An 18,808-nucleotide genomic window follows, 5' to 3' on the forward strand; every position below is an offset into this window, starting at 1 on the left:
GCTGTTCAGTGTTTAAATTGCAGAATTTATCCAGAAATGAATACATAGTTATAGTTAGTTGTCTGGTTATTAGGAGAGCCTAATTTTTAATCTGGATAAAGAAAGAATGTGAACCAAAAGCTTTTACCTTTACTGTAAAATAGTTTTAATAACATTTTATGCATAACTTAATTTTAATCTACTATAATTTCTTAGAACACACTGTTCATTTATTAAAATTAATGGCTACAAGCCTTTTTTAAAAAAACTTTTATATATTTCCAAAAATTAAGATAACATGAGAAGTTGAAAATAAATCCCAACATTTTTTTTTTTTTTTTTTTTTTTTTTTTGAGAAATCATAAGGCAATGGGTAAGAGGTCAGTTTTATGTGAGAGTCATCCTTCCCTGATTTAGTGATACAGTCAAAAGTCATTAATTCGGACACCCATAATCTGGAATGATCTATAATCCGGACCTCAAAGCTACAAACTTTCTGAGCATGTGTCGCATTGACGCATGCACATAGGCGTTTACGCGTGCGTGTAAGACCTTTAGGGCTGCGAATATGCGTCTGCGAATGTGCATAATACGTTTACGCATGCGCGTTTAATGTATAACGGATGGTATAAGCTAAGCTAAAATTATCTAATTCAGTTAATGTTGCAGATTGCGTTGTTCCTTAATCTTCGAATTGGATCCGGCTTATTATTTTTTGCAGACTGTTAGAGTTATTTTATAAAAGTAAGCTTGAACTTCGATTATGTAAAAGAGAATTTCCGATATATATTTACTAATATGTAAAGAATCTACAAAGAGAAAGTATGTTTCGAAATCCGAAATCTGTTTATCAATTTCATGCTGCTCTGCGGCTGGGGGGCGGGAATGAATTGGAAATTGATCTGTCAGCACTATCCTTATCTTCAGGGCAGATGTTTTTATTTTATTTGGCTTATAACTCCTTACTAATTGTACTATTTCATCTCAATGTACTCCGTCTTTGATATGATTTAAATCAAGTTCCTCGTCATTATAATTCGCTAGGACTTGAACAGCGGAACTTTGTAACTAAACAAGAAATTATGTCTGTTTAATAGAATTAAAGAGAAAGTATTATCACATGAAACGAAGCAACTTAAACAACTTACATTGAAAGAAATGTTTAATAAAGTAAACAAATAAATATTAAGCTTTTTCTTTTTGTAAATTTTAATACCCTTTAGATCATAATTGTTCTTTATTTCATAAATTACGGTTTCATATTTTTAATTTTGTAATTTCTGCATGCCATCTTACCAGATTTAAACTGATGATCTATAATCCGGAATCGCTGAAGTCCCGACGAGTCCGGATTAATGACTTTTGACTGCATATAATCTAGATCAGGGGTGTCAACTTCTGTGTATATATACACTGCCTGTGATTAAAATTGCAACACCAAGAAGGGTTGATGTGACAAATGTCAAAATCACATGAAAGGAAGAAGTTGGAATATGAAAATGATTAATATTTCAGCACATTTAGATGATGCAGGAGGGAGAAACAACATCTGAAGAACTGCATAAAAGAAAAGCTGTGTAGTGGATTTCTCATTCGGAAAGAAGAGCTTTGTAATGTTGGAGTTTGCTCAGAATATCCTGTTATGCCTCAAATAAGAAGAGGAAATGCTTACCAGCAAGTTTCAAAATTTGATAGAGGCAGGATTGTTGCCTATCGAAAAAGTAGATTATTGCTCCGTGATATCACTGGTCGCACTGGTTGACATCCAACCACTGTCATGCAAACATGGAATCAATGGATTGTTGAGGATCATACTGAACGGCATGCAGGATCTCAACACTCTGCCATGTCTAATGCCAGAGAAGATAGACATATTGTGAGGTCAGCTCTGCAAAACCATGTGACTCACACACTATATGTCAGGAAATGGGCATGCTTGCAGCACAGCCAGTATCAGCTCGTATGGTGCATCAACGTTTGCAGCAGTGTAGACTATCAGCAAGGTGATTATTACTTCGGTTTCCCTTGACAATGCAGCATAGAGAGAGATGGCGACTCTGGTGCACCAAACAATAAAGCTGGATACAGGAGTCGCATACCTTTTCAAATGAGTCTCAGTTCTGCATGCAGTACTCTGATAGCAGTATACGTATCTGGAGTGCCCAAGGAGAACACACGTCGCCTACTTACATTCAATATCAGCATAGGGGTCCTACACCTGGTGTGATGTTTTGGGAAGCCACTGGGTACACCACATGCACATCTCTAGTTTATCGACAGTAATTTGGACACAGATGAGTACATTTCTGACATCTTACGTCCAGTGGTTGTACCCTATCTTCGAGGCCCCCAAACACCATGTTCCAACAAGATAATGCAAGACCACATGTTGCACGCTGTGTTCTGACCTTCCTCGATACACAGTGCTGTGCTGGCCTGCACGTCTTCAGATCTGTCCTCCACTGAAAACATCTGGTCATGGGTTGCTGAGAGACCGGCCCGCCACCCCTCTCCAACTAATATGGTTGATGAAGTATGGCAGACTTGAAGACTTTTTATAGGCTTGAAGCCGCATGCAATGAGTTGCCCATATCTGTCATCCAAGCCCAGTTTGATTCCATATCTAATGGGGTGAGAGCCATTTTAGCTGCCATAGGTGGCAGCTGTTTCTACCAGTTTCGCACTTCTTTAAACCTCCAAAATGCTTACAAATTTAATCATTTTGTCTTCATGCCATATTGTTTACATGCAATAAATATCTTTTTACTTCCTTGTACGAAGTAAAAACAAAGTATTGTAATCACGAAAAGTTTCAGGCATCATATTTCAATGCAAATATCCATTTTCACCGCTATTGAATGCACTTTAATGACGTTTTTGCCTGACATCTGTACGTAAGGACTTTTTTTCCTTAAAAAAATTGTAAAACTAATTTAAAATGAATTCTGAAGAGAATTTTTCATGGCGTCTGTGTGTACGTATCTTGCATAACTCAAAAACCAGTAGCCTCATTTTGTATATAGGACTACTATAACATGTAGAGGTGCACCTCATATTTTGGTTGCAATCGGCCACACCAAAAGTATATAAATATATCCACTCTGTTACTCGGCTCAGTGATCTCAGTTTCTTTATTCTTATATGTTTGTAAATTGTGCATTTTTTGCTTTAAAAATGATTGACTTATGTTGTTCTTATCTTCTGGTTAAGGTTTTTATGCCTTTAGTGAATATATATGAAATATTTTTAGAATTATCAACAATTTAAAAGTTGTTTAAGTGCTGCTAAGCCTAAAATTTTTTTCCATGGCAGCGATTGCTTGTTTACATTTGAAACAGCAGAATAGTAGTTTTGTTGCCAATCTAGAGAAAGTAAGCTTCACAATAACAAAGATAACACTGTCTTTGATTATTGCGAATTAAATCATGTTTAATCCATTCTAGAATTTATTTGAGGAAATAAGTGTTTAAGATTTACTTCGTAATTTTTTATATAGATATTTTGAATTTTTATGTATTTTTGCCTTGTCACAAAGTGAGAACTGAATAAATAAGAAATACTGAAGTGTCTGTGAAAAAACATTTTTTTTTTTTTTTTGTTTAATTTCTTTTATACATCATTTTAGATTTATTATAGTATTTGAACAGAACATGTGGTAACAATTAGTTAATTCTTAAGAAGATATAAATTTTGTGCATTCTGAGATAAAAAATGAATGAAATGTAATGCTGTTAAGTGAACCTAGGGCCAGAGTGTCGCTATGGTAAACAAATATAGTGAATTTTAAAGAGTGCATTTATTCTATTGTGGTTTATGCACTAGCAATGAAGTAGATTTAATTCAATCCACTAAGTTTAAATGAAATGTAAGAAAAAATGGGTATAATTTAATATTCCGTATAAGGAAGTCATGTGGTGCACACATCAGATTTTTTTGTATTTGCTTTCCTTCATGGTGTTGCAATTTTAATGGTAGCAGTGTATATTATTATTATTATTGGCGTGATCTACCTAATGAATAAATAAAATTTTGAATTTTGATATTTAACACATTACAACTTCTATCTTGTGTTCTGATAAGTGAAAATGGAGGAGAAGGCATTAAACCAACATGATACATTATTAATAAAATTTATTAATTGAAACGGATCCATAGAAAAAATACAAATTAAACTTTATTTGATTATATTATTATTATTTTTAGAAGTCTACATGTGTCTAATCAAGTATTCATTATTTGGTGTGTATCCAGACAAAGATAGTTATAGTGAATTTTCAGAATGGGAATCAGTAAGTAGGGGGCAATGTTTAATTTTCATGAACTTTAAATATGAAAAAGGCAGTTCACATAAGTATGTAAACACATTCACTATATTTGGTGGTATTGGGATCCTTTTCTCAACTGATGCATTTTCCCATTCAGCAAAGCCTCTCAATACCCATGATGATTCACCTCTCAGTACTGATAATGTGCAAGACATAATGAGTTTTGATCTGCTACAGAAAGCACAAAATAAGATTCCATGCTTGTGAAATAAATAAGAAAAGCTATCGTAAGGCAGCGACTCCTAGAGCATTTCCAGTTTGTAAGGTCAGACCAATTTGTAGAGGATTGTATGATCAAATTCAATTTTTTTTTTAAAGCATTCAATGTATCAGAAAATTTTTGCGGCAATAGTTTTATATAGAGACTCTTATTAAAAGGAAAGACAGATACCAAATAATAATAACTTTTTCAAAATCATAAAATCTGTCCTCAAAGTTTTCAATCACCTTATTAACTTTTGCATCATATATTTCAACATTATAATTTTGATACTATTTGTAAGTGATGACAAATGTTTCAAAAGTGATTCAAATTGTTTTGTCGAAGGCCTTCTGTTAGCATAATAAATTTTGTTTCATATGTATTAATGCTACTGATCATTTCAATAATTGTCATTTTTTCCCTTTTTCTATGAATTCTTTGCAGTTCTAAATTTAAATAACTTAATTTTGAAGTAACATCTGTAAGAAATGCTAAATCATTGAATCACATTTCATCATTTAAATTTGCACGTTCTAGATCTTTCCCTCTAAGAAAATTTTTAAATCAGTTAATAAATTATTATATCACTGCAGATGCCTTCTACTTTGCCACCTTACATCAGTATACAGGGCTTAATTTCTAAAATTAGAAGTGCAGGAGTTCTATGGAAGACTGTCAGGAAAGGGGAGCAAGAATAAATAAATAAATAAAATGACTAATCAAATCATTAATAATTAAATAATTAATCATTAAAACAATTAAATAATCAATGATTAAAGTAATCAAAAATTAATTGATTATTAAAATCATTAAATAATCACTGATTAAAGTAATTAAATAATTAAAATTTAACAAAATGTAAAGAGATAAATTAAAAATAAATAAATAAGTTAAATTGAGATCAAATTTCTGATGAAAAATTTTTCAGTTACATAAAAGAAGTGCAAGAACCTTCTTATTTAGGGCTCCTGCACAATGTAAGCTCTGTCAGTAAGTAATAATGATTCTAGCTGTCCTTCATTAAGTTGCTACTGAAAGGAAATTTCTTAAAAAAAATTATCACTTTTGAATCCTATGTTCATTAATTCTTGTGCATTTAAGCTTTTGCTGGCAAACACTTGTTGGTGCATTATGGAGCGGTAGCTCAAAAAATTTGGGAATTTATCATCATTTTGGCATAGTTATGATAGGCTGCATAAATCAATTTATGCAGCCCATCATTACTCTTACTTTATCACTTGTTATTCAAAATAAAAGTGGTAGTTTCAAATTACTGAGAACATTTTTAAAAGATCCGATCAACACCTATAACCCTTTCTTTCAAAGAAATCACACTCAACAATTTCTCTCTAGATGTATAATCTTTAAAAACCATATGAATAAAAATAGGCAATTATACTATGTCACTTATATGGATGAATTCATCAAATGGAAAAGAAAGACAAGAACATCTATTAATACTGTTATGCAACTATTTTTTTTTTATATTAGTACTTCCTTATTATAGCAGCCGCTGAGATTGAATAGGTTGAAAACCGAGATGACTTGTCACGTGTTTTTTATTAGCATCATGTTTCACCTTTGCTAAGATTTTCAAATTTGCAATCGTTTTTTTTAAAGTATTCCACACATTTTTGCGAATATGTGGTTAACAATTTTTTATTTATCAAATAAAGAGGTTGATATCATATCATCGTTTCAAGAAGAGGTCTTTTATCTGACAAATGAGTACATGAAAATAGCCACAACAGGAAACTATGCGTTAATGATGAAATCATTTGGAAGTGCAATATTAAAAATTTTAAAAAGAAGAAGGGGAAAATTAGTTTAGTGGTTCCATAATAGTGTTGGTCACTGCTATTATATATATGTATTCTTGAGCACATCAAATTATGTGAAAAACAGCTTAATATATGTGAAAATGCTGCAATGGATTGGAACAATTACATGTGGGAAATGTGTTCCTTATACCTGATATAAAGATTCAATGGGCAGTCCCAATAAAATAGTTGAAATCAATGACAGCTTGTTCATCTGATGTAAGAACATAAGTGGCAGGATGCTCCCACAACAGTTAATTTTTGGAGAGATATGACAGGAAAATGAGATTGCTTTGCTATTCAAATTTCTAATACTGATGATAGTGCACTAATGGAGAAAATTATTCAACATGTGCAAGATGGATCAATGATCTAGTCAGACTGCTGGAAGAATATAAAATAGAGTAACTTGGAAAGCTGGTTATAGTCACTTTAATTATTATTAAAAACATTCTTAGCAAACATCTGAGTATTATTGTTATTATTATACATTGTGTTGTTTTATTTTACATTCAAGCCTTATAAGTTTGGTGAAATCACAGCTGCATAAGGCTGGAGGCCGCTATAATAAGGCAGTATCCTTATATTTTCAATTGTAGCAATAATTTCAACCTTGTCCTTGATATCATTAAAAAATGAATCCAAGAAAGTTTCTTTTATAATGTCTTATGAGTAACATTGTTATTATTATACATTATGAGTAAATGGTTCAAATTTTTCTTTTGCTAAATTATGGCTTACTTTGAGTGATGTAATAGTCACTACACATGATTTTAACACGGGCTTTATAAAAACATTTTATTCAGCTCTAAATTGAAATAAGGCCTTATGATCCCTAATTTTATTTTCTTACTCAAGTCATTATTTTGTGGATAATATGATAATTGCCATGTGAAGTTAAAAAATGCCTATCCGTTTTAGTAATGGCCACAGAAGCACTGCATATTAAGCAGCAACATTATCATGCATCATAAAATAGCAATCAAGATACCATCTTTTCTGATCATATGATTTTTTTGGTTTACCAATTTTAATAGAGAACAAAATCCAATAAAAGTATACAAGCAAACAATTTTAATTTAAAACACTGAAAGAAGATACTAACATTTTTGTACAGCAGTAGCGTTGAGAAAAATTACCACTTTTTCTAGTGAAATACTAATACAATGAATGTTTCAACTATGGTTAATACTAAATTCTAAACAAAAAAGACACACATAAAAGAAAGGCACTCCAAGGAACTCACTAGATGGTGTGTTGGAGTGCAAGCGTATGCTGCTCTTTCACTTTCTTGACGGCTGTCAGAAGATGCAGTGTCAGCATCAACTTGAATACTAAGGAAACCATGATCACTTGCTTCTAAGAATCATAACTAAGTTGCATTTCTGTGTTGAAATTATCTCCTGTCTGCCATGATCGAGAGATTTGTTTTGTGATTGAACAGTCAGTTGCAATTGACTTTTCCTGACCTATATCATGCAAACAGTGCTAGTGCAGTGCTAGCAGAAATATCTGTGAGGAGGACATTCTGTGCTTAGCAGATGTGGAAAGCACATGTGTTTTGCAGTCATGGACAAAGGAGGAAGTGAAAGCTGTTGTGCTGTATGAAGGGGGCCTATGGGACAACTGATGCTGAAATTAATAACCAGCTCACGGAAGTGCAGCATCCAAGCATCATGTCAAAGTAAATGGTGCCTGTAGTTCAGTGAGGTGTATGATCATGTGTTGGCCACAGTGATACCTCAGTGTCAGCAACACTGCAGAGGAAAACATCAGTTATGAGGAAGAAATGATTCAAGACATGAAGAACTGAAATCATGAAGTGGCTCTTTCACATGTAAAAGATTTCCCCCCCCCCAGTACGGGTTTTTAAACTATGTTAAGCACTATGACAAATGCATCAATATCCTTTACGATTATGTAGAAAAATAAAGTAATCCAAAATAAAGCAACAGAAATTTACAGTAATTTAATTTATGATATAATAACAGCATATCCAGAATATTTTCTTTCTTTCTTTTTTAACATACAAATAGATAACTACATGAAAATGTTCACATTTCCAGTAATTTCCAGTAAATTAAATTTACTAACAATTATATTTTTGATGATATATCTCACAAAATTTGTATGGCACATATAACATAGCATACTATTTTTTAGAATTAATCTCATCCCAGATTGTTACAATTGGAATTATAAAGGAATAAGAGTATAATAAAATAATACTCTAGATTATATATATAATACACATATAAAGAAACAGAAAATAAATGTTTAGTATAAATGACAACTATAATTAAATTTATGTTATTCATTCTCATACTGTTATTTCTTAACATATATAATAAATAAATTCAAAATTTTATTTTCCCCTTTACTCTTAATTTTTCCATACTAAACTCTAACATAAGCAATTACTAAATGTAATTTTATAACTGTACTTACAGACTTTTCGATGCCAAAATCTGTTTTAGGTACACGTCCTATAGCCCAGAGAACATTTTCAACATCTACTTGCCTGTTATTAGATAATACAACTCTAAATTTATCACTTATCCTTTGGACAGAATTTACCTAAACAAAAAATTATTGTCAATACATATAGCAATGAAATGTGCAACACTGCTCCTGAAAATAAAATTACTACTTATCTTTTGAGAAGAGTTTTAAAAGCAGTTTCTTTCAACTTCATCACATTTCATTTTTCCACTTTTTAGAGAATTAGATCCTTTCTGTTCATTCTACTGTACTAGTTATTTTCCTTTCACTTTACAAAATATAATACTTCCTTAGAGGAAAAATGGATATTCCTAGAGGAATTTTTAGAGCAGTGCTTCCTGAACTTTTCAGCCTTATGCGAGAATGATTCAAGACAAAAAATAAATATCTATAATATAACCTTCAAATCCAAGACTCAAGTAAATTTTCTTTTATTGCATCAACAAACTCAAACAAAGGCCATAAAGTAACAATTTAAACTATAGGATTATGGAGAAAAAATTATTCCATATTAGATGAATATGGAGACAATTTTATATTTTAGCCAAAACAATTTTTCACGAACAACATCAGCATGTCAGCAGGAGTATTATCACAGTACAAAATCCATGACTTATCTCACACCAACTCAGAGTCATTTTCTAAGCAAATGCCACCACATTCAAATAATAATTTTTGTTTAGTTTAGCCAGTCAGTAGAAAGTCATGATGCACAACTTCACAGCAGTCAAAGAAAATAATTAATATTACCTACACTTTTTATCATTGACATGGTCTTTTAGTCTTGTTTCACCTTTGAAGGGTCATTCATTTGTTTACTGATCTACTTCTGAATCAAAAGAGTTGACCCATGTTTCATAACCGGTAATAATGCAATTTAAGAAGGACTCACCTTGAGAAAGCATGTTCTAGTAAATTGAATATGTTCTTTTTGAAAAATTAAATAATTTAAGAAGTTGGAACAATTTAAGAAGTGACATGCTATAAGTCCAAATAATCTTTATAAATTTCTTGAAATTATCAAATGATAATTTGTTCAATAACATAATCCAAAAGATAACTTATTCAATAATACAGTCAAAAGTCTTTAATCCGGACTCGTCGGGATTCCGGATTATAGATTATCAGTTTAAATCTGGTAAGATGGCATGCAGAAATTATAAAATTAAAAATATGAAACTGTAATTTATGAAATAAAGAACAATTATGATCTAAAGGGTATCAAGATTTACAAAAAAGTGCTTAATATTTGTTTACTTTATTAAACATTTCTTTCAACGCACGCATGCGTAAAGCGTACATTACACATAGTCGAAATTAGAAAATTGCAACCAGAAAACTATTTGATGTGTATTCGTGATCTTTATAATGAATTTGATTTAAATCATATCAAAGACAGAGTACAGCGAGATGAAATACTACATTTAGTAATGAACTATAAGCCGAATAATAAAAACATCTGCCCTGAAGATAAGGATACTGCTAACAGATCAACTTCCAGTTCATTGTGCGCCGCGACGTTTCCCTCACCTGCAGAGCAGCATGAAATTGATAAACAGATTTCGGAATGGTTAGAGAAACAAAGGATATGCCTTTATCCATGTTTTGCAGCAATTCCACTTTTAGTTTGATGGACATCGAAACATGCTTTATCTTTGTAGATACTTTGGCAGTATCCAGCAACGGAAATTCTATTTGACATAATCGAAAGTTCAAGCTTACTTTTATGAAATTGCTCTAACAGTCTGCAAAAAATAACAAGCTGGATCCAATTCGAAGATTAAGGAACAACACAATCTGCAACATTAACTGAAACAGATAATTAGATAATTTTAGATTAGCTTATACCGTCCGTTATACATTAAACGTGCAAGCATAAACATATTATGCGCATGCGTAAAGGTATTACGTGCATGTGTAAATGCATATGCGCGAACGCATTATGCATTGATGCATGCACAGAAAGTTTGTAGCTTTGAGGTCCGGATTATAGATCATTCTGGATTATGTCATCCGGATTAACGACTTTTGACTGTATTCATAATCATTACATGATTAGCATTAAGCATTAAACCTCTACCTTGATTGATGTATAACTCACTAATTGAAATGGATATACTATAAGAAATTATACTTCATCTTTGATGTATTGTCTTACCACTCATAAACTCTTATTTTTCATAAAGTGTCATTCTCAAACACTTTTTGCAGCATTTCAAATTATTCTGTAGCAAATATTCCTTTGAAAATCAAAATTTAATGCATGGTGTTAGCTGAAATAAATTTGTCATTTTAGGTAATTTTTGAAAGCAAAATTTCATTATTTATGAAAAACGCTTACTTGTAAATGATAAAAAGAAATGAAACATATATTGCTGCTAGATTAAGAAATAACTGAAATAATTTTGCAAATGATTTCATACACATGCTTTCTTTAAATGAATCATGCCCAATATTTTTTTATCTTATAGTAATTGTGATTAATAGTGACCTCTCACACACATAATTATGCTATTATTCTAAAGAATATAAGGAAAAATGGATATTTCTAGAAGAAGAAAATATAACAATAATAAACAAACATACACAAATATTATAAATAATTAGTAATTAAAGAAAATAAATAAATCTATACAATTACATAACGAGAAAAACAGTGCTTTAAATATTTTCACTGTTTTTCAAAACTTTTTCGTTAAAAACTGTCTTTTGACTAACAATGGGCAGAAGGCACATTCTGAGAAATCCCTCCTTACAATAAATCAGGTTTACTAATTTAAAAGTTAAATATAAGCATTAGCCACTTAACTCAAGAAAATGTGAACTGGCTTCACAGATATCATGATGTGCACAGGCAGATGAAAAGACTCCAAATATTAAATAAGCCCTGCATCTGTTTTTATAATGAAATAGAGGAATGCCTCATTTCAATGAATTAATTTTTAATTCATAAGCTGAGAGTTCCTAAGTAAGGTATAAGCATTAATTCAAATTTTGCCTGCAATATTACATTACTATTGCAACATAACATTAATAGATAATCATTTTGCATTAGATGAAAAAAATTTAAATTAAACTATTTTAAAACTTAAAATTGCTGTAATTTTGCTTTCAAAAAATGAATTCATAATTTTGATGTTCGTCAAATTTATAAAAATAAAATACAATCAAACAGTTGTGCAGACAGGTAATTTAACAGAGCATTCAAACTAATTTTATTTGATTGGGTCATTTATTTAGCTAATAAAACTGATAAATGTTTTAAAATAATATTTTCAACATCTTGCTTTAAGACCCAAATAATTTAATTCTAATTAATATAAAAGTTGGTTTCCTATGCTAATAATTTTCATTCTATGGTTAATGTACTTAAATACTTAAAAAAGCAATGCCTATAAATTTATTCAAAATTTTATTAAATGAATTTGCTAAAAATGAAAAAAAAAATAAAAAAATAAAAGTATTCTATATATTGTATTGATAAAAGCTAATACTAACTTTCATCAGTTCTTTTTACATTAAAATGGAAAAATTTATGCTAACTAGACAGATATCAAATAAAAAATTTCAATAGAATGAATTATTTTTTTTCATTGTCTTCTGAGAGAAAAATTCATTCCTTTTTCTGAATATGCTTCTTCTTAAAAGCAACACCTATAAATTTATTCAAAATTTTGTTAAATGAATTTGCTAAACATGAAAAGAAATAAAAGTATTCTATATATTGTATCGATAAAAGCTAATCCTAACTTTCATCAGTTCTTTTTACATTAAAATGGAAAAAATTATGCAAACCAGACAGATACCAAATAAAAAATTTCAACAGATTGAACTATTTTTTTCATTGTCTTCTGAGAAAAAAATTCATTCCCTTTTCTGAATATGCTATTTCTTATATTCTGCATTTCTTTCTATCACAGAACTGACAAAAAATGTGTTGTAGAGTCCTACATTTGCCCTTTATGTCCTTGAAAACATGTGACTAGCATCACAAGACATGAACATATGCAAAACTCAAACAATCTGTCAAAAGTTATGTAATTCCTGTTCTAAGACACCATCTGTTATAAAAAGTTGTTAAGTTGCCAATACATTAATTATTTTCTGAACTTTTACTTCTCTGTTTTTATACTGAAAATACTAAAATTGAGAACATTATTTCCTTTGATAGTAGAAAATTCAGCTCATTTAGCTTCAAAAATATTCTGCTGTTCAGTTTTCTTTTTGCAAGTAAAAGGTATATTATTAACTCAATGAGTAACTATTAAAAAAGAAAAAATCTGAACAATCTGAGTAACAAGAATCAAACTTTGACAGTGGACGAAATCAAGTTCGCAAGCACTAATATCTTTTTATTATAAACATGTAATTCCTTTAGAAAAGAACAAACAACAGAAGCATTATTTTCAATGAAAGAATAATAGGATATGACAGAAGATAAATGTGAAATTCAGGTATCCCCCTCCCCTCCAAAAAAGATAAGGTATGATTTGATTTCACAAAATTGTATTTTTTATTGGCCTGGTGACTTTAAACGAACCATACAGGTTAATATTTAATGAATTTTAAAATATTTGCAAAAATAAAATCTTCTTACAAACTCTGCAATGTGATATTTCTTTCAAATTTAAACGCTATGCTCCCTCAGGTTTAACAATACAGGATATTTATGTTCTTTCACTATTGCATGTAAGAGGTCTAACATAAATCCTAAATAAGTGCACTAACTGTTTAAGATTCATGAATATTTTCTATTTGGAATAAAAATAGCAGAATTTAGTTACATAATCATTATCAGAAAAACAGCAAATTTGCTTCATTTTCATTACACTGAAAATCTTATTATGTAAAACTAAAGAAATGATTGGTTGGTTGGTTTTTTTTAAATGGCACAAAACCTCGAGGGTTATTATGCGCCAGACAAATGGTAAGTAAAATTCAAGATGCCTAAAGAAATGAAACAGTTAAGTTAAGAGGAAAAAATATTTACTAGAGAATTTTTTATGACATGAACTCCAGATTTCTCTATTTCTTCTGTTACAACTTGACTGATCATACTGTCAAATGTGCGAAGTACCTGTATTGAAAACAAATTTTTACCATTATTAAGAATATAATGTATTTAAATATAAAACTACATTTAAATTATTAATGCATAATATTAAAATCCATACTGCTTAAGAGAAAAATTAAAATGACTTTTCTATGCAGTTGAACAATATGATAATCAACATTTTTAGTTCTCCACATATTAATTACTATTTCCATAGAATGGTTTATGTCAAAAGCATTGGAAGTTTAAACATATAAAAGGCAACATTCTTTACACAAAAACTATGACCTAGGTATGCTTTTATTTCTAATTCTTAATTTTGATAACTTCTTGGCGACTCATGCTCGGATATGGGGGTGAATGGTACCAAGCAGTAGGGCTATCAGTACAATGAAGTAATGAGTTGCTGTTCAAAGCTAATTTACTAAAATGACTTCTTGAAAGAAGAGTGAAAATACAAGTTATTGCAACAAATTCAACATGAATTTTCATGTTATCATTTTTCTTCACTCCTAGAAATAGCAGTACTTATGTATTAGCGCAATCTCCTTTGTGGAAGTTCGCAAATTTTCAAAACATGCCAAACCTTGGCAACCATGCAAATAAAAATTCTTTAGTTTTAGCAATGTTGCCATTTCCATATGTGTTATTTTTTATGTATTCCAAGTTTCAATGATTTTTATGAATAAATTGTGATATTTTGGTCTTGCACACAATTTTAAAATTTGTTCTAGTAACATTTTCCCATACTGGAAAAAACTGCAGTAAGATTTCTACAAGAATACAGTACTTTGCTGCAGAATTGTTAAAATGTTAAATAAATGTTAAAATGTTTTGAATCTACTCTTAAAGTGATTGCCATGGAATTTTCACCAAAACAAAAGAAACAGAAATCTGCTTGTTTATAAGTTTATAGATTAATTTTAAGGATAAATACCAAATTAAAATGTAAACACACTCTGCTTAATGTATACATGTAATATTTTCTTATTTAACAAATAATTATATTTATTGTCCGAGAGCCGAGAGGTTTTTGTTAGAATTAGTTTTTTTTTTTCGTTATCCGAATATTGTTCGTTGTCCGAACACAAAAATCTTTCCTGAAAGTGTTTGTTGTCCAATTTGTTCGCTGTCTGAACTGTTCGTCAACCAATCACCCACTGTAATCATCAATAGCAGCCACACATGGAGCAAGCTCCATTGGTACAAACACAAACCAATTCAAATTATTGTCTGGTACGGTATCAAGGATCTCGAGCAGCTAGAACATCTCATGTATATCCAGCAGTTTAAAAAATAGGATATTGGTCAAAATTCAAAGTTAAATGCGATTAATTTTATAGCATTGCTCTAAAAGCTTCAATAGATACTTACATAGGTCTAATATAAACAATTATTTAATTTCAGCATTGTTTATCAAAAACTTTTTTTCTGTTTGCTGCCAGTTTCTTACTTTGTCAATAAAATTAGCCTTTTTTCCTAGTCTTACATTTTTAATTCACATATTTATTTTTCTTAATTTTATCTTACTGTGAAATACATTTTGAGAGCTAATGCTATTAACAGAGGTTTTTTCTCGCTTGCTGTTGATAAAGTTTTCTGTTTCTACAACTACAAATTTCTGTGTACATATATATATTAAAAAAAGGGGGAAGAAAAAAAAGAAACTTAATAACTTTGCAATTATAATTTTTTCTACATTTACTGATTACAGAATTGTCAGAAGTCTTCACACGTTCATCTTAAAAATTACTTTATCTTCTATTAATAAATTAGAAGTTCAAGCTTGCAGGGTTTCCCTTATTTTGCATAACAAATTATTTTAAGTTTGATACCTTTCCTGAACTCCTCAACTTCCCTTTGCATTGCCTTGCTAGGATGTAAATTTAAAATTAAGTAAAGTGAGGATTTAAACGGATGAATCTCTAAGTTTATTCAGAGCGTGTTTTTGCTAGCCAGAGCACATTTCATTGCTATCCTGCTGTTACAGTAATATGCCCTTTGGCCATATTGGATTATCATCATACCTGTTAGGTTTTGTTGAGTCAACCTAAGTTAGACGTAACTTAACGTGCTAACCGAGCACTATACTATTTTAGATTTGAGCTGACTTATATTCTATGTTTAAGTTCTGGCACAAGTGGCCGGTGTTATTTGTAAATCATGAAGTCCGTGCCTTTCTGTTCTGAGTTGAATTAATAAAGGGTTATTTTCACCCTTCTTCTGTGCTGGTATTTCATTTATGACTGTGCGAGAATTGGCTAGATTCATTGTAGGATCTAATTTAGTTTATGTGGAATAGAAGAGACAGTCTTACAACAGATTTAAATTTTTAGAGAAATTGTAATATCTCTTACTGATGGATTTATACAAACATTCATAAAACCAAGAAGAGCTTCCAAATTTTACATTAAACTTTTCACTACGAAAATGCCCAGTAAGACTTTTCAAACAAAATATTGGGAAACGACTTAGCCAGTCATTTGCAAGGAGAACATACTTCCTCCCTTATCAAATAAACATTACAGAATGGTCAATCTGTGGTATTCAGCCTGTTTCTTATCCAGTATCCTTGATATGAAGCCATATCAATGTATTTTATTCCCAAGCAAAGATGCTGGAAAAGTTATCAGCCAAAGGGAATGCAGAATTTATCTTTTCATATTCTAAGATATTAGGTAAAATTCTTTTTGAAGTGACAAAAATAATGTCATTTGAAAGCTTTAGATTCTTTTGTTGGGCTATTTAAAAGTAGGCTTGTAGCAATTTCAAATGAAATTGGATACCATATCATACTTTGATTTTACATCCAGTCAAAAGGTTAAGTGATTGAATGATAAAATAATACAAATTCTGTATAAGAAAAGAAAATTAATAAATCTCCTGCTATTAATTCCTTAACACTCTTTTAAATTTTAGCTCTGTTGACAAGATCCCCAAACTGCTTTGTTTGATGGATTAGACTTCCTTAAACTTCTAAAAATCTATCAATTTTAGTTAAGATTTTTAATTTTAACCCCTTTTTCTACAACTCTTAAAATTAATATGTAAAATCAAATTTTATGTTTTATTTTCTTTCCCTTGATTTTAGTCCAGGTGGTATCACATGCTCATTTGCTTTGCAGTTAAAGAAGTCATCAAAGCAATGCACAGTATTTTCTGGTATTTGAGGAAGACAGCTTTGTGTCATGTACTTTTAAAATACAATGCCTTAAATTTCCATTATTATTCAATATAATACCCTACCTGTTCACCTCTAATTGCAAGATAAACATCAGAACCAAACGCTTTCAATATGCCACAAAGCTCAACTGCAATATAACCAGCACCAACAATCATAATAGACCTATTGCAAAATTCAACAAAATAAATATTAAGAAAATGTATTTATAACTATTTTCATAGTTCATAGCAATTGGAGTTTTCTAAACTAAAAAGAAATATAGAATATGTATGCCATTAGTTGCACAAGACACACAGGACTGATGTTTGAGGATTAAAAAAGCTGAACAATATTTGATGTAAAATTGAAAAAAAATCTATTTAGTAAATTTTTAAATAACTAAAACAAATATTTCTTGTTTTTACATGGTGTGCTTATTTTTTCAAGGACCATAACTACTAATTAACTCTCTGAATGCCATGATCCAGTGATAAGATTTTTTGTGAGTTGGTATGCATTCAGACTATAATTCAAAATATTTAACTTTCTTTCTTTAATAATGTCATCTTAATGAATGGAAGTTTATGAAAACAGTGATTAAAATACATAATTACAAAACTTTAGATAATAGAAACTGTCTAAATACAGGTCTTCATTAGCAGATCCTTAAAGCTGTACAACTTAAAGATTTAACAGAGTATGAGGTAAGGGATGGAAGGAGGGGAAAAAAAAAAAAAAAAAAAAAAAAAATTAACATTTTGTGAAATAGAGAGTTCTTGGAAAAAGAAATAACATTAATAATAAAAAGGATATTATGTGTAAAGATTTAAGTCAGCTGAGAAATTCAAAGATTATCAAAGTTTTGCTTATGAAATTCTAAGTAAATATATTATTAAAATAAAATTCTTTGCATTTAAGTGACTGATAAAGACAAAACTAATGGTTTGTCTTGTGGGGAAAAAATTTATGGATAAAAAGGAATGCCAAAATGCAGCAAACTAAGAGCAATCAATGACTAAAAGGTAATAGTGCATATTTTAAACTAAGAAAACGCATTCGATATGTTTCATACAGCTTTAGAGAGATATTAGTACAGCTAAAGATATAGTAGTATAGAGATTACTCCAGCTTTCAAAGAGATACAGTACAGCTTTTAAAAAAGATATAGATCAATAAAAAAGTTTTAGAAAAGAGATCGAAAATTTTTTTAAGAAAAGACCAGACTGTAAAAGATTTGGCGGATCAAGTAGCAAACATGAAGATATGAATCGGTAAGTTTCTCATAGAGGGGGGGGGGAGGATTTTTATATTGAAGTGATACCTTTACATATTTATACACACTTTACTAAATATATATGCAAGATAAAAAATATGTAGACCAAAATTATAATTTAAACTAATGATAAAACTTTAATTCTCCCTCTGTTTTCTAAAAATCATAACAACTTCTCTGGATTGCATCATTTTTAGATCATTCCATTTTACATGGTCTGTGCAGCTTTGATGACATAATAAGTTTTGGTTTGAGTTAAACTTTTTAACTCAAACCAAAACTTTTCTCTTCGAGTGCTTCCACATTGCATAACTAAGCACTTCAGCTCCACTCTGCAAGGATGTAATTTCACTGTCTTGCTTGCTATCGGAATAATATCAAAAGTGTAAATGTTCTGTGAATAGGCACGACTAGAGTGCCAAGGGATTGTGGCTACGAAGGTCAACTGGAAAATAAAAATGGAATTATAACTGCCTCGATAAATAAATTAT

General features: G+C 30.3%; 1 protein-coding gene across 7 annotated transcripts in view; it reads right to left on the reverse strand.

The window, feature by feature from the left end:
• Window positions 1-18,808, reverse strand: part of LOC118181289 (glutathione reductase, mitochondrial-like) — an 81,392-nt gene that overhangs the window by 24,706 nt on the left and 37,878 nt on the right. For all 7 annotated transcript variants that reach the window (XM_085811878.1, XM_085811877.1, XM_085811880.1 and 4 more), the window contains 3 exons: window positions 17,128-17,227; window positions 13,819-13,905; window positions 8,775-8,903 (listed from right to left, as the gene is read on the reverse strand). In XM_085811878.1, the coding sequence (XP_085668004.1) occupies window positions 8,775-8,903; window positions 13,819-13,905; window positions 17,128-17,227 (316 nt within the window). The remainder of the gene's footprint in view (window positions 1-8,774; window positions 8,904-13,818; window positions 13,906-17,127; window positions 17,228-18,808) is intronic.

The sequence above is a fragment of the Stegodyphus dumicola genome, chromosome 2 (assembly GCF_044657685.1).
Source record: "Stegodyphus dumicola isolate Sdum_Otavi_A_Nest chromosome 2, ASM4465768v1".
Classification (NCBI taxonomy): domain Eukaryota; kingdom Metazoa; phylum Arthropoda; class Arachnida; order Araneae; family Eresidae; genus Stegodyphus; species Stegodyphus dumicola.